This window comes from Hermetia illucens, chromosome 6 (assembly GCF_905115235.1).
Source record: "Hermetia illucens chromosome 6, iHerIll2.2.curated.20191125, whole genome shotgun sequence".
Classification (NCBI taxonomy): domain Eukaryota; kingdom Metazoa; phylum Arthropoda; class Insecta; order Diptera; family Stratiomyidae; genus Hermetia; species Hermetia illucens.
Genome location: NC_051854.1, coordinates 21,687,236 through 21,700,203, shown reverse-complemented (window position 1 = coordinate 21,700,203; position 12,968 = coordinate 21,687,236). Strand labels below are relative to the sequence as shown.

Genomic DNA, 12,968 nt, shown 5'->3' with positions numbered 1-12,968 from the left:
ACAATCATGAATTGTATGAAATATTTGACGACCCACCACCACCACGACACTAGTCAAAATCCGGAAATTGCAATGGACTGACCACCATCGAAGGAATGCATGATGGTAGCCGACCAAAACGGAAGCCAAAGTAATGTCGGGAGGACTCAGTGGACGCAGTTTGCAGATTAATTCTAAGATTTTCTAACTGAAGGATGCGGTCTTTGGATCAAAATAATTGGAGGCGATGCATCCAGGAGGCCAACGTTCGATATGGGATGTTGCATCATTGAAGAAGAATTTCAAGGAATGTACGGCAAGTAGGCAATTTTTAAAAAATTAACTATGATCTTCTTGGATAAAACTTATAATAATCAAGACGTACTTCAGTAAAGAATGCCAAAAATGGAGAAATCATGCTACAATTAGAGCAGCCTTGCATTAACTAAAAAAATCAAGGCTCATACTAAACACAACGTGACATCCTGGGCAGGTTACCCCACTTAATCCCGAAACTCCGAAATTTGGTCCCTATTACAACAAATACAAGCAATTTTCCCTTTCCTGACTTGACTTTAAGGCAACATTTGCGCAGCTTTAAGACGCCTATAACGAAATTTCTTCACTAACTATATTATACAAGAAACAACTTCCATAATAATAACTTCCTGTTCACAAAAAAAGATCCGACGAATGGCAAAAACTGAGAGTCTGTTAGCAAAGCAGTAAGACAGTTGGGTTATATTGGATTATATTTGTTTATTCTATCCAAGATAGCTTTTAAAATACAAAGAGAATTACAAATGATAAACTATTTTTAAAAACGCTAAAATTATCTCCTCTTCTCTGGGGGGCAGAATGTCTTATCAGAATGAGTTAAATAAATCAAAGCACTCATATGAGTAGTATTGCGTTAATTAGGCAAACGAGAAATTATCCTATTGGTAATAGGACCTCGTTTTCAGTGTACCTGACACATCAACAGCAAGATCAACATTTTCGGGGCAGGAATTGATCTTAACCGCCTCAACGCGCCTCAATGAAAGTGAATCAAAATTGTAAAGTTCTAAGTAAAATGTAGTAATGATAAAATATCAATAAATTGTCAATAATTTTGCTAATACTGAATAACGTTTTGATCATTTGGCTAGGGTTCAACTAAAAATTAAAACCAGTTTGTGCCGACCAGTTAAAAATATACCGAAAATGCTTACTTATACTAAACTTATATATAGTGAAACTTTAGGGAAATTGTAAATTAAATATGATAATCTCACCCTAAACTCGACACTAACTATTATCCGCTAAGTTCAAGACAAAGTGCGTTTTCGTTAGTTTCCTGTACACTTCCATGCCCAATAAATTCCTTGCAGCCAAATGTGTCGTAGACCAACTTGAGAAGATCTTATCGATATATGAAACAGAAGCAGGAATACATAGTACCTTTTTAGCGAGCGTGGTCAGCTCGGCATGCTTCCGTCCAGCTATGCTCCAATATGTATTGCACGTAGTAACTTGCTTTTCAGCTAAAACCTGGAAAATTCCTTCGTTTTTCTTGAACAGAAACATATCATCCAATCCTTTGGAGTTTAGATTTTCCAAAAAGAAAAACTCCACCGTTTCCATGCGATCGTCACCGATGCTACGGCCACGATAAACTGGATGCATGAAATTTGCAGCTAGCGCGAACGGCGTCAGTGCTGCATTTCGCCTGTGTTGTAAATGTGTTTGGAATTCAGGCGGGAAGACTAACTGCATCCACTCCTCAGTAACTTCGGCTAGTGTTGTTTTCTTCTTTTGCGACAAATATATTAGTTTACAGAGTGGCTCCAACATTCCTACGTAAATTCGAATTTTTGCAACGAAGTCATCATTGAAAATCGCCTCACGAATATTGCCATGAACTGTACATTTCTCCTCTAGAATGAGGTCACGTAGGATTGCATTGTTTTTTACGTAACACTGAAATGAATCGCGATATGTACACCAACGATTATCCCAAGGTAGAAGAACACGGGTCCCGCCACGTTCAACAATTTGGGCTTCAGTCTCCTCCCGTTGGAACTCTTGCAAGATTTGCTTCACTAGTTTGGCGTCCTCGGCGTTAACTACATCTTGCGCCAGGCATCCGGCCAAGTAGCTCTGACAAACAGAATGCCAAAGCTGCATGCCTTGTAGACTATGGTTTAGATGCTGATTGTCTGATATAACCGCATATATCTTCGCGTTGTGATTCTCCTTCGCCAATGCTATCGACTCCTCAACAACTTTCTTCTGGATGTCCTCATTGTCGCTAAAAACGTGAATACTCAAATCCCACGTATTTAAAAATACTCGAGCGTCATTTTCTCCCGTCAAATATAAACACGCAACAATACATTTTTCTGAATTTGTGAAATCTTTCCAGCCGCTTAGCAGCAAAATGCCCTCTTGCTCTTCATTAGGGATTGGGATTTTGTACTTATCATACGCTCTATCTAGATAGGTAGTTGTCAGCTCCCTCAAACTGGGCGGTCGATAGATCTTATTCAATTTTGATAGGAAATGTTTCAGATGGACTGAGTTTAGCACCTTGAATGGAATATTACAAGCAAAGAAGAACTCGGCGAACGCTAAATGTACAGCTTCTGTGTTGAACGGCTGAGATGCCGATGCGGAGGATGAGGAGGCATTTGGTGTTAATTTGATTCGTTTGGGTGGACCAATTGCATTTGAGTCGTTCTCTGACTCCTTCTTTAGAACTCTGGCCGAAGAAGATGCTGCAGATGTGAATTTTGTCCGTTCCGGTGGGTTATCAGGCACAGAAGTTAAGGTTTCATTTTCACTGTTCTCCAGTGCTTTGTTTAGAGCCTTAAAGTTTAGTTTAACTTCTACACCACTTTCTTCCTCAAGTAGAGGATCTTGAGGTAGAAAAACTTCTTCCGTCGACATTTCATTATAGTCCTGGAAATATAATAAAAATTCGCTGAATGAATTAAACGGAGAAGAAATGATTTCAAAAATAAAAAAAAAAACAATTGAGAAATTAAGACATTATATAGTTCAGCTCTAATCCGAGTCAATGTAGCAATATCTGACAGAATAATGTTAAGGAGATGAAGGTGTAAAACGCTATGATCGTTATCGGATCGCTTCCATCGTGGAAAAATCACAAGAGGGACGTTTCCAATGATGTAGTTATGTAATTCGAGCGCTATCCTAAACACAGAAGTCGATTGGAAACAATCGAAAGGCTGACCAAAGCGATGGCTAGATAAGTTAAATGGAAATTTGAGAGCCTTTCGACCCCACCTGGACAAAGCCGATACCAAAAGAGACAAAAACTAAAGAATAGAAAAAAGAACGGTTTACTTGTAAGGAAAATAACGCAACTGAGGTGTTACGGAATTCAAATTCTTGACGGATGAACAATTACCATTTTCACTTGCCCTACCATGCCGACCTTCAAAATTGGCGACACCAAGCTATCTATCCTCGATCTATCTGCTCTGGTTTTCCGATAGAACCGCATGATCTGCATTTTAGCTAGATGAAAACATTTTGAATTCTGAGCTGCATTTGTTTTTCGTTCGACCGGGAACTAGTGAATTTGCCCTAATAGCTGTTGTTCCTCTTCAAGTAAATTCCAAATTACGTTCAAAGGGACGATGACGAAAGAATGAAAGCGTTGATAAAGAAAAGAAATAATAGTAGGCCCATGATGAACCTTGCTTGTACATCAGAAGAAGGGAAAAAGGACCAGGGTTTGCAACCATCGAAAGAAACGAGGCTGCGGGAACGATGAAAGAGGTAGGATGTAAGCCATATAATTAGTGACAGCAGAATGTTAAGGGAGACGAGTTTGGAAAAAAATATCGTGTAATTAACAAAATCAAATGCCTTACAAAAATTAGTGTAGATGACCCGCACTTCTTGCAAAGAATTTAGACATTTAGCCACATAGTTCATGAAATGTAGCAGTTTGGTAGCAGTAGGACCGACGTGACATCTTGTTCTTTAGCTACGAAGTTGCCAAAATAAGCAATCGTTGATAGATCTGTTAGCTTTCCGAAAGTTGAACTAAGCAGGCTTACACACAACATGGAAATTGCCATGTATGAGCGATCTGCACATCGAATTCTAGAAATTATGGAAAACCAACCAAAGGCCAGCTGAAGAGAGCGGGGCTCTTGTGATTTCCAAGCGCTCTTGCAGCGACCCACCCGTCGACCATTGTCCAAGCGTAGATTCCATTGCATGGCGTACATAGCTAGCAATCAATAATAGCCCCTCCTAAATGAATGTGTGGATCCTCCGCCACTTCCGCCTTTCGATTACATTGCATACGAGTGCCAAGTCTGTGCGACGACCAAGTTCTTCGTTTGAGATAGTAGCGTACTCCGGTGATACGACGCCGACAGATGTTCAGGAAGGCTTGGAGCTTTTGAGTAGCAGTGAAGTTCACTTTCCATGTACTACAACTCCCATATAGCAACATAGAAAGAGCACAAGCACAGAATAGTTTCAACTAGATCTTGAAGCTGAGATAACTGCATTTCCCCATTTTGGACAAGGCAACGAAAGCAGAACTAGTGCTGTTGATGCGTCGAGCGGCATCCAGTTCAGTGCCACCGTTGGCAGAAACCACGTTTCCAAGATATACAAACTGATCGACGCCTTGGGTTTGTTGGTGCTTATCTTCAGTCCAAGCCTACTTGCCTCTCTTTCCAAATCTAAAACCATTTAGTCAAAGTCCATGAGCCATGTAAGAGAGCAAAAATGTCATCTGTGTAGCTGAGGTGTTTGGGGAAAGATATCATAGTCCATTGAACCCCGGTATGCCCTCGAGACAACATGAAGAACATGACCGACAACAAGAAGAAATAACATCTTCAGCTGGTCGTCGCGGATGGGGAGGCAATCGTTAGCGTCCTTCACAGAACCATCGAAGGATTTGCGAACACATGCAAACCACGATAAACTGGTGAGGACACTGCTAGCAGACAACTCATCATTCGGCATCTATAAGGCGATGGAGTCGAAATATGCAGCTAGAAAACACTGATCGCAAAAGATTAGGCGCAATGCCTTGCGGGAGTTTCTTCGGAAGAACAAGCGACTCATCAAAGTCCAAATGACATTGGCACGCCAGCTTTTAACTGCCAAGAATTACCAAAATTACCATCAATTCAAATACGGTTTTATTGGCCAATGTGGAAAATGGAGCCAGTTCATTGAATTGTCCAAGGCCGAAATTCACATTAATCAGTCCTTGTTCAATATTCACAAATTACAATATCTGCTAGGATACTTACAAGGGGCAGCAAAGGATGTGGAAACCCACTTTCGGCTAAGTAGCACAGACCATAATGAAGGAGCATAATAAAGCAGCATGAAAATATCTGCACGTGATCATTGACATCAAGAAACTGGACTACAAGTCTACGAACGAGGTGGCGTCAATATACAACACTGACCGCAAGTGTCTTGCTGGATTGCAGAATCTGTAGTCCTATTGTGACCTGCACTGTCATGAAAAACATTTGACAAAACCCTGCTTAACTTTGAAGAATCTATGAAGGATATAAGAAGCTTTCCGACTTTAAGCAAGTTGCGTACATTCGTTTTAGAAAGATACCAGCTGCTGATTGCGATTAAATTAGAACCTTCCAGCAATAAACCCTCAACGCGCAACCCGTTTGTAGGAAAGACATCAAAAACCCGTTTGTGTAGGAAAGACATCAAAAACCTGTTCTTGTCACAAAGGAAAATATTTTATATTTCTTTGATTATGTGTGTCGTTTTCCCGGCTTATTTTATAATGAAAAAAAAAGACAAATTTTATTTGTTAATGCCGAATAGTGAGTTTTTTTATTCCTCATATGCCGGTATTTCGAGGGCCAGTTGTCCTCTTCATCTTTTGTCTGACAGAAACTCACTGAGGAAGAGGACAACTGGTCCTCGAAATATCGATATATGAAGTATGCTGTAACACATCCGTTTAAGGGCGATCGCGCAATAGCGTCTGTAGGAAACTCCAGAAACAAAACGTTCGCTTGCTTTAAACAGTTGTAAAAGCGCGTTGATCGCGATTTTCGACGTTCGTACTACAAAGCATTGCAGGAATATATTGATCTGGGCCGCATGCTTCAAGTCGTCCCATATGTGGTATACTGTTTTCATCACAAGGCAGCTCCACCACAAACGGCAGTATTTAACGCTTTTGCGGTAACAAAAGGCTCGCATCGTATCGTAAGCGCAAGATGCATAAGTCCTGATCAGGTGGAGAAAACATGAATTTGTGGTTTCATATCACATAGAAAAGATGTTCCGCATTGTTAAAATGCAACAATGTCACCAAGATTTTCAACAAATACTGTACAGACTATCTAGGGATAGGCCAGTTCAATGTTGGTGGTGATTTCTAAAATGCATGGTCAATGAGACGACGATCTTTCCAAATTTCGAGGTGTTTACTAGAATTCTCTGCCAAATTAAGGCATTCATAAGCTCAAGGCCACTCGACCCACGGTCCCATAATGCCGTGAATGTTGAAGCCTAAACATTTGCCTACTTTTAATTCAACGGCTGGTTAACGTACTCCCGGGTCACTCGCAGCTAGACCTTTAGGAACGCTGACAACCGCTGAAAAGAATTCACCAAACGTTTTGGAGAATGTGGTCTCAGGAGTCTTTACTTCGCCTGCAGACCTGAACCAAATGAAACAAGGAAAGATCCAGTGTGCTACCTGGTCCCTTATTGCTGGTTTGAAAAAGGGAAACACCCCCGATGAAGTGGCCATTGCCGCGTATCTGCAATACTCTCCCTGAAAATGACAATATAATTCGAGTTCTTACAGGCCCATGTCACGAACCCCTGGAAAAGCAAGTGAATAGTGGGTTCATAAAGGTACATAAAGGAAGTGCAAAGTGGAAGGTAGTAGGCCAGGTGAGCATAGGAAGATTAATGTCACCAAAAACAACTATCGAAAAATTCGTCTTATAGATTAGAGGGGAAATATACATAGGAAATACCAAATGGATTAGGTATCGTTTGCGAAGCTTATAAAGTCTTTGTAGAACTTAAACGCAAAGCTTTTTATCCTTTTACAAATAAATTTTTATTTTCGCAAGTATTTTGGACGTTACTTACTCCTTGCAAAAATAAGAAACGGACTTGCACTGGGCGGGGAAATACACAAGGCAGTACCAAGTAGGAGGAAAATACAGGTTCATCGTGAGAAAGAGGCTATACATCTTTTTTACCCGCTTATGGCCCTACCCAAAGTTCCGTGATCTCTGTCACAGTGAAAGACCGAGTAGCCTTCGAAGTATACAGATAATACGATTCTGATAAGCCAGAACAGATAAATTTAAATGCAACAGCTTGGTTCTTAGACCTCCTACATTTTGACAGAAGTGTTTAAAGCTAACCAACGAGTTTCTTATATTGTTCGGCTAGATAGGTGGGCTGTACGAAACTTTCTCGTGATTTGTTTCTTTAACAAGGTTTAATAGAAACCCCCTGCGGTCAAAAGGATGACGTCGAAGTCGTGAGGATACGATACCTTGAAGGACGGTACTACACGACCATGGCACAAAATCAAGACAGAAAAACTTAAAATATTTACGGGCCCAGCAGAAACCATTATTTGGATAAACGAATACGTAGAAATAAACAAGTAACAAGTAGTCTGAGACTCACGACAGCTATGCAAACATTGAATTCATAAATTTGGTATTAGTGAATTATTATCGACCGTAAAAGCGGGATTTTTTTTCATTTGGTTACCCCCCACCTAGCCTACTCCATTATTTTTTAAAGATGGAAGATGAGTGTATATTTAAAAATGTTCATGTTTTAAATGCAAAATTCATTTGCATATCTTTTCTTAATGTTGATTTTGTAAGAACCTAACGTTACTTTTTAGTTCTAGCGTAAATGTAATTACTAAAAACTACCACAGTAATTTTTATGTCAAAAATATAGAACAATATGCTGATTCACATATTAAACAGGAAACCTTAATGTCCACTAATGTGAATTTATTTCAGCAACTGAGGTCGGTATATCGCATAGACAACTTTTCGAATTGTGACGCAAATGTAAAGATATGGGCTCGATTCTTTTACATTTATTCGAATTATTGGAATTGGAAAATGAGTTAAACGATTCAGCAAAGGACCTGAAGCAAACATTAGAGTTCATTCTTTCATAAAATAAAACATGAATATATAAATGAAATGCAAGCGAAGCTTTGAATAGCTTCTTCACATTTTCCTGTACATGTTAGAATCATACATATTGATCTAATTAGTAATTCAGTATCACATAAATAAAGATAAACGAAACAGAGCACCTGATTCCCAGAAACTGCTGGAAGTTGGTGATGGACAACAGATAACGATTCATTTAAAATTACTCCTTACAATGCTCGATGTGAAGGCGTCTAATGTGTTAATAAGAGTCTCTATGTGATGAAACTCGAAAAAAATTAATGTTCAAACTTTGCTGGTATTGAAGCAGTATCTCTATACATTACACATGTGGATTAGATTATATGAATCTTTTTTTGTATATCAAAGATTCACAATTAAACAAGTCGGAAACCAGGAGAATATGATTTCATTTGTACTCAATGAGTACGTTTTAGTGTATACAAATTTAATTTGTCATTAATCTGAATAATGCAATACTGGCATTCTATGCTGTATTTCGGTTTGATACTCTTCTACTTTGTTTAAGGTTTTTAATTTTTTTTTATTTGATTTACTGAATGGAGAACCTCTTGAAAACATTGTGAAAAAAAATTGAGAGGAATCGGAGCAAAACTAAGGGAAATACAACGGGTTAAGTAACCACGTCTCATACACGACTTGGCGCGGACTTCAAATGGCAAAACTGTAGTTGCTAATGCATCGGATTCGTTCAAACACATGTATAGTGCTATTTCCAATGATGTTTTGAATGCTATCAAGCTTAGAAGATCTGAGCGAAAATGCCCTCCTGAAGCAATGTGCCAGAGGTTTTACGCAGAACAACAATGACAGTTCGAACCAACTTATTTGGAAAATCTCACCAAAGCACTTGAATGGAACCTCTATCATCGTTAAGATTCGAGCTTATGTGACAGCCTGTGGTTTCAATGAAGGTTCTTTGCATGGATGTTAGCAGAGCCCTTTATGGACCGATGATTGAGTGTGAGCTAACCCGATAGAAATCGCTTATAAACCCAATTTTCCAATTTTCTTAGTGCTCAAAAATCACATTTTCAAAGTCGGTGCTCCTAATAACTCCACAGATCCTTTTCAAATTTTGAATACTGTTTCTGTACATAATTCTGTCTGATGAGGGAGGATGGGACATTTACCCAGAATGAGAAGAAGAGGACAGGCTTCCCAGAACCCATTTCCCGGGGTCCTACTCCACGGCAGAAGGCGACAACATTCTGCCTGATAACGCAACAACGAATAAAAGGAAAGAAGGAAAGAACTGAACTCAACACAAACCAGGGAGTTATACAAACTCAAAAAACTGGCTTGTGTATGGATCAATAGGACAATGAGGACATACCCAATGGCACGCCTGGAGGTCCTTTTGGGTCTGGGCAATCCTCAGGATGGTCGGGAGTATCAGTGAGGCAGGGAGCTGCTTAAATAGACTACCCGAATTATTGATACCAAGGGATAACATGACGAGGTTTCACTTCGATAAGAAGTTTGAAACGCGTTGGAGTAACAAGGCAAATTGGGAGAGCGTGGCTGTGATAAAGGGCTTAAACCGCAACTAATTACTTGGTACACCGACGAATCCCTCACAACAGAGGAAGCGGATGCCGGGGTCATTGGTTCAAGGAAAATGTACTCAGAGCCAATAGGTAAGCACACTAGCATATTCCAGGCGGAAATATACACAATAGACAAATATACCTCCTTTAATCTCCAAAGAAACTACAGAGTGCAGAACATCGCTACTCTGACTGACAGCCAAGCAGCGATCAAAGCACTTAGGTCCAACCAGGTGAACTCTAAAGCGGTATGGGAATGCCTAGAGAGAATCAATACCGCTCGGCTAACACAATAAGGTCTAGACACTCTGGGCCTGGTAAAAATAAAAAGGAACGGCTGAGGAAACTATACTGGGCCAGAACTGCTTGTTGATACGAACCCAAGCACACAAAGAACTGTTTGAACCTCATCAAGAAAAACCTCCGAATCACGTTTTATTAAAATTTATGCAAATTATTCACACAAACGGCAAAAAAGGTGCTTTTACTAATAAGTTCTCATCGTTATATTTGTAACCCATCATGTGAGGTATATTCATGATCAGTGAAGTTGACTACAGAATAGGCTAATAAAATATTTTTTCCACCTAAATTGGTCTTTCGTTTCACTGTGCGTGGATGTCACCTTTTGTTAGCTTCCCATTATTTCATGGTCAACGGGCATCGGAGATGAGCAGAATATCGCCCGAGGAAACCAACCTGAATGCGAATAGTGGGCTTAGGTGGTGAAGCGATTAGCAGTAGCGAACCGGTAGAGTTCGTTGAAGAAGAGCCCGGGATGAAGGCACCTGTAGCTTGAGGTGCTGCGGTGGCTTTAGTCGTATACAGGGTCATCTGGGGGTTCGAGTCTAGCCTGTGGTGCCGCGTGACGCAGCAGGCATAGAAATCAATTGGATTGACACCAGCATTTGAGACCTCATCCGGTCCGGGTGAAGTGTTGAGGAATAGAGGATTTGGCGCTCGCTAGATTGGCCGATGAGGAGCGAAGCGGCGATGTCTCATAGGAAATTGGTCATAAGTTTTCCAATAAATCGACCAAAAATAATTATGGTAAGCTTCTCATCCATGATAATGATGATACTAACATCAAATTCCAAAATCACTCGCTAAATCAGCTTTTGCTTGTTTACCCAAAGTCTGGAAATGCAGACACCTTAACACCAATATAAAGTTGAAGTTGTTCCGCACCAATGTTCTCTCTATGCTGCTATATAGGAGTAGCACATGGAATTCACAGCAACTATTGCTCAGAAGCTCCAAGTCTTCGTTAATGCCTACCTCCTCCTTGTCATCAGGGTACTCTGACCTGACACAATCTCGGCCCAATACCTGTGATCATGTTGATCAAAAGGCAAAAATGGTAGAGAACAGGTCACACTTTAAGAAAAAACGATGACTGCACTGTAAAGGTTGCATGGCATGGTTGGAACCCACTATCCCGGAACGGACAACAAGTCGGTCATTCTGGAACATCTGGAAGGAGCAGAAACACATTTCAGCAAAACAACGACGTCGCGGGTTGACGATCTGTGTCCCATTTGAATAAAAATTGATCACCGAAGTATAATTAGAATATAGAGGTACCGTTTCCTTCTGAGGAGAGGCACCCAGCATTCATGAACGAAATAAGTTGCCCCCAAAATTTCGGTATTTGCGAAAAACATGCATTACCAGCGAAGGAAACGACATCGGCCTTCTAATATAATTGCACCTTCTTCCGGATACGTTCTTCGTGTTAGTTGTGAGAAACTTGGGGAAAACAAATATTGAAGGGTCGAATCGGGTTTTCTTGAGTGGACAAAAATCATCCCGAACTCTATTTTTGCTTCTTATTTTCCCTGAACTCACTTTGAGAATAAATAGTTGACATACAGTAGTTGACTTAAGCATTAGGGGTAGAAAACCGCGGAAGGAATTTTTTACAGGAACCATTAATTTACGACATCCTCTTATGGACACTCATAAGTTTAAAGCAACAAAAGGATAATTCTGAATGGCCATGGTAGCAACCAGCTTGCCTCAGTCCCTCACAAATCTGTTTTCGAATCAAATCCGATAAGAATATTTACAAATGCATAGGGTATAATAGCTACCAAAATTATCGACACACCATCGAACATACATTATCGAATGTGTATCGGAATCAAATATATCCGATGCCATTTGAGTTCGGCCATTCATTTACTTACGATATCCGCGAATCCGTCAGTAGCGTCGCCGCCAGGCGAGCTGCCAGAAGCCCAGAGTTTCTCGCGCTTAATGGGTTTGTCGTCGTCGCTGTCGCCGGCCAATTCGCGGTAATTTGGGTGGCGTCTGATATGTTTGCCCAGGTTCGTGGTGTTTCCGCAAGTCCTTAGGTGTTTTCCGCACAACCTGCACTCGGCCGTGTTCCTGTCGATTTTCTGGAAGAACATCCAGAACCTGCTGGGCTTCTTGGGCATCTTTTCAGTTGCCGAGCGCTCCCACTGGCCGCACAAAAAAGGGCAGTATCAATCCGCGTCGTCGTTGTTGTCAAGATGCCACCGCGACACGGTTCAATGTATGTCGGGCGATTTGTTTCGATTTGGTACGGGAAAAACCGCGGGATGAGTGGAAATGTTGTTTCTCGGGACGCAAACAATCGTAACTTCACTACCCACACTTCAGGAAGCAGTTAAATTATCGATAACTCACAGGAAATGTATCGATATTTCGATGTACTGGGGGCGTCATTCGCGTCCCTGCCCCTGCCTGAGGTAAATGACAACTCTGTCAATGGATTCAGTCATCGTCATGGTTAGGGTTGCCAGGGATTGTTAATGTTTTCCGGAAGTGAAATATGCGTGTTGGGTCACATCCTGGAGCGAAGATTTGAGCGCAATCAGTCCGTGGACTACTTCGGTTTTAGGTAAATATCTTAAAATTTGCGAGTCTAGTATTCCTTGTAATAATAGCAATAAACTCATCTCTTTCATCATTTTAGCGTGTAAGTCAAACTGTCAAACTGTCGACATCACAAAACCCAATAAATTCATGGCTTTGGGATATATTATATCAAAACGTAAGTTAGCTTAGTGACTTTACTAAATTAATAAAAGAAATCCGTACTGACCTTATATGTACACATACACACTTTCAAGAATATGACGAGGAAAAATCTATCAGGTTGTCCACAAAGTTTTCGCACAAATCAAAGACAGAATTCAGCAGATAAGTTTATAAAAACCTTTAATTATTTAATCTA

General features: G+C 40.5%; 1 protein-coding gene across 1 annotated transcript; it reads right to left on the bottom strand.

The window, feature by feature from the left end:
• Positions 1-718: 718 nt before the first annotated feature.
• Positions 719-12,489, bottom strand: LOC119659840. The gene is made up of 2 exons (XM_038068138.1): positions 11,935-12,489; positions 719-2,922 (listed from the first exon to the last, which is right to left on the bottom strand). Exons 1-2 carry the CDS (start codon positions 12,184-12,186, stop codon positions 1,270-1,272), a joined length of 1,905 nt encoding a protein of 634 aa, XP_037924066.1. The 5' UTR covers positions 12,187-12,489; the 3' UTR covers positions 719-1,269.
• Between the last annotated feature and the right edge of the window lie 479 nt (positions 12,490-12,968).

Excerpts from the sequence above, each read along its gene's own strand:
- LOC119659840 (XM_038068138.1), bottom strand. The coding sequence starts at position 12,186 with ATGCCCAAGAAGCCCAGCAGGTTCTGGATGTTCTTCCAGAAAATCGAC. Across the intron at positions 2,923-11,934 it reads CTGACGGATTCGCGGATATC|GACTATAATGAAATGTCGAC; the intron begins GTAAGTAAATGA and ends TTATATTTCCAG.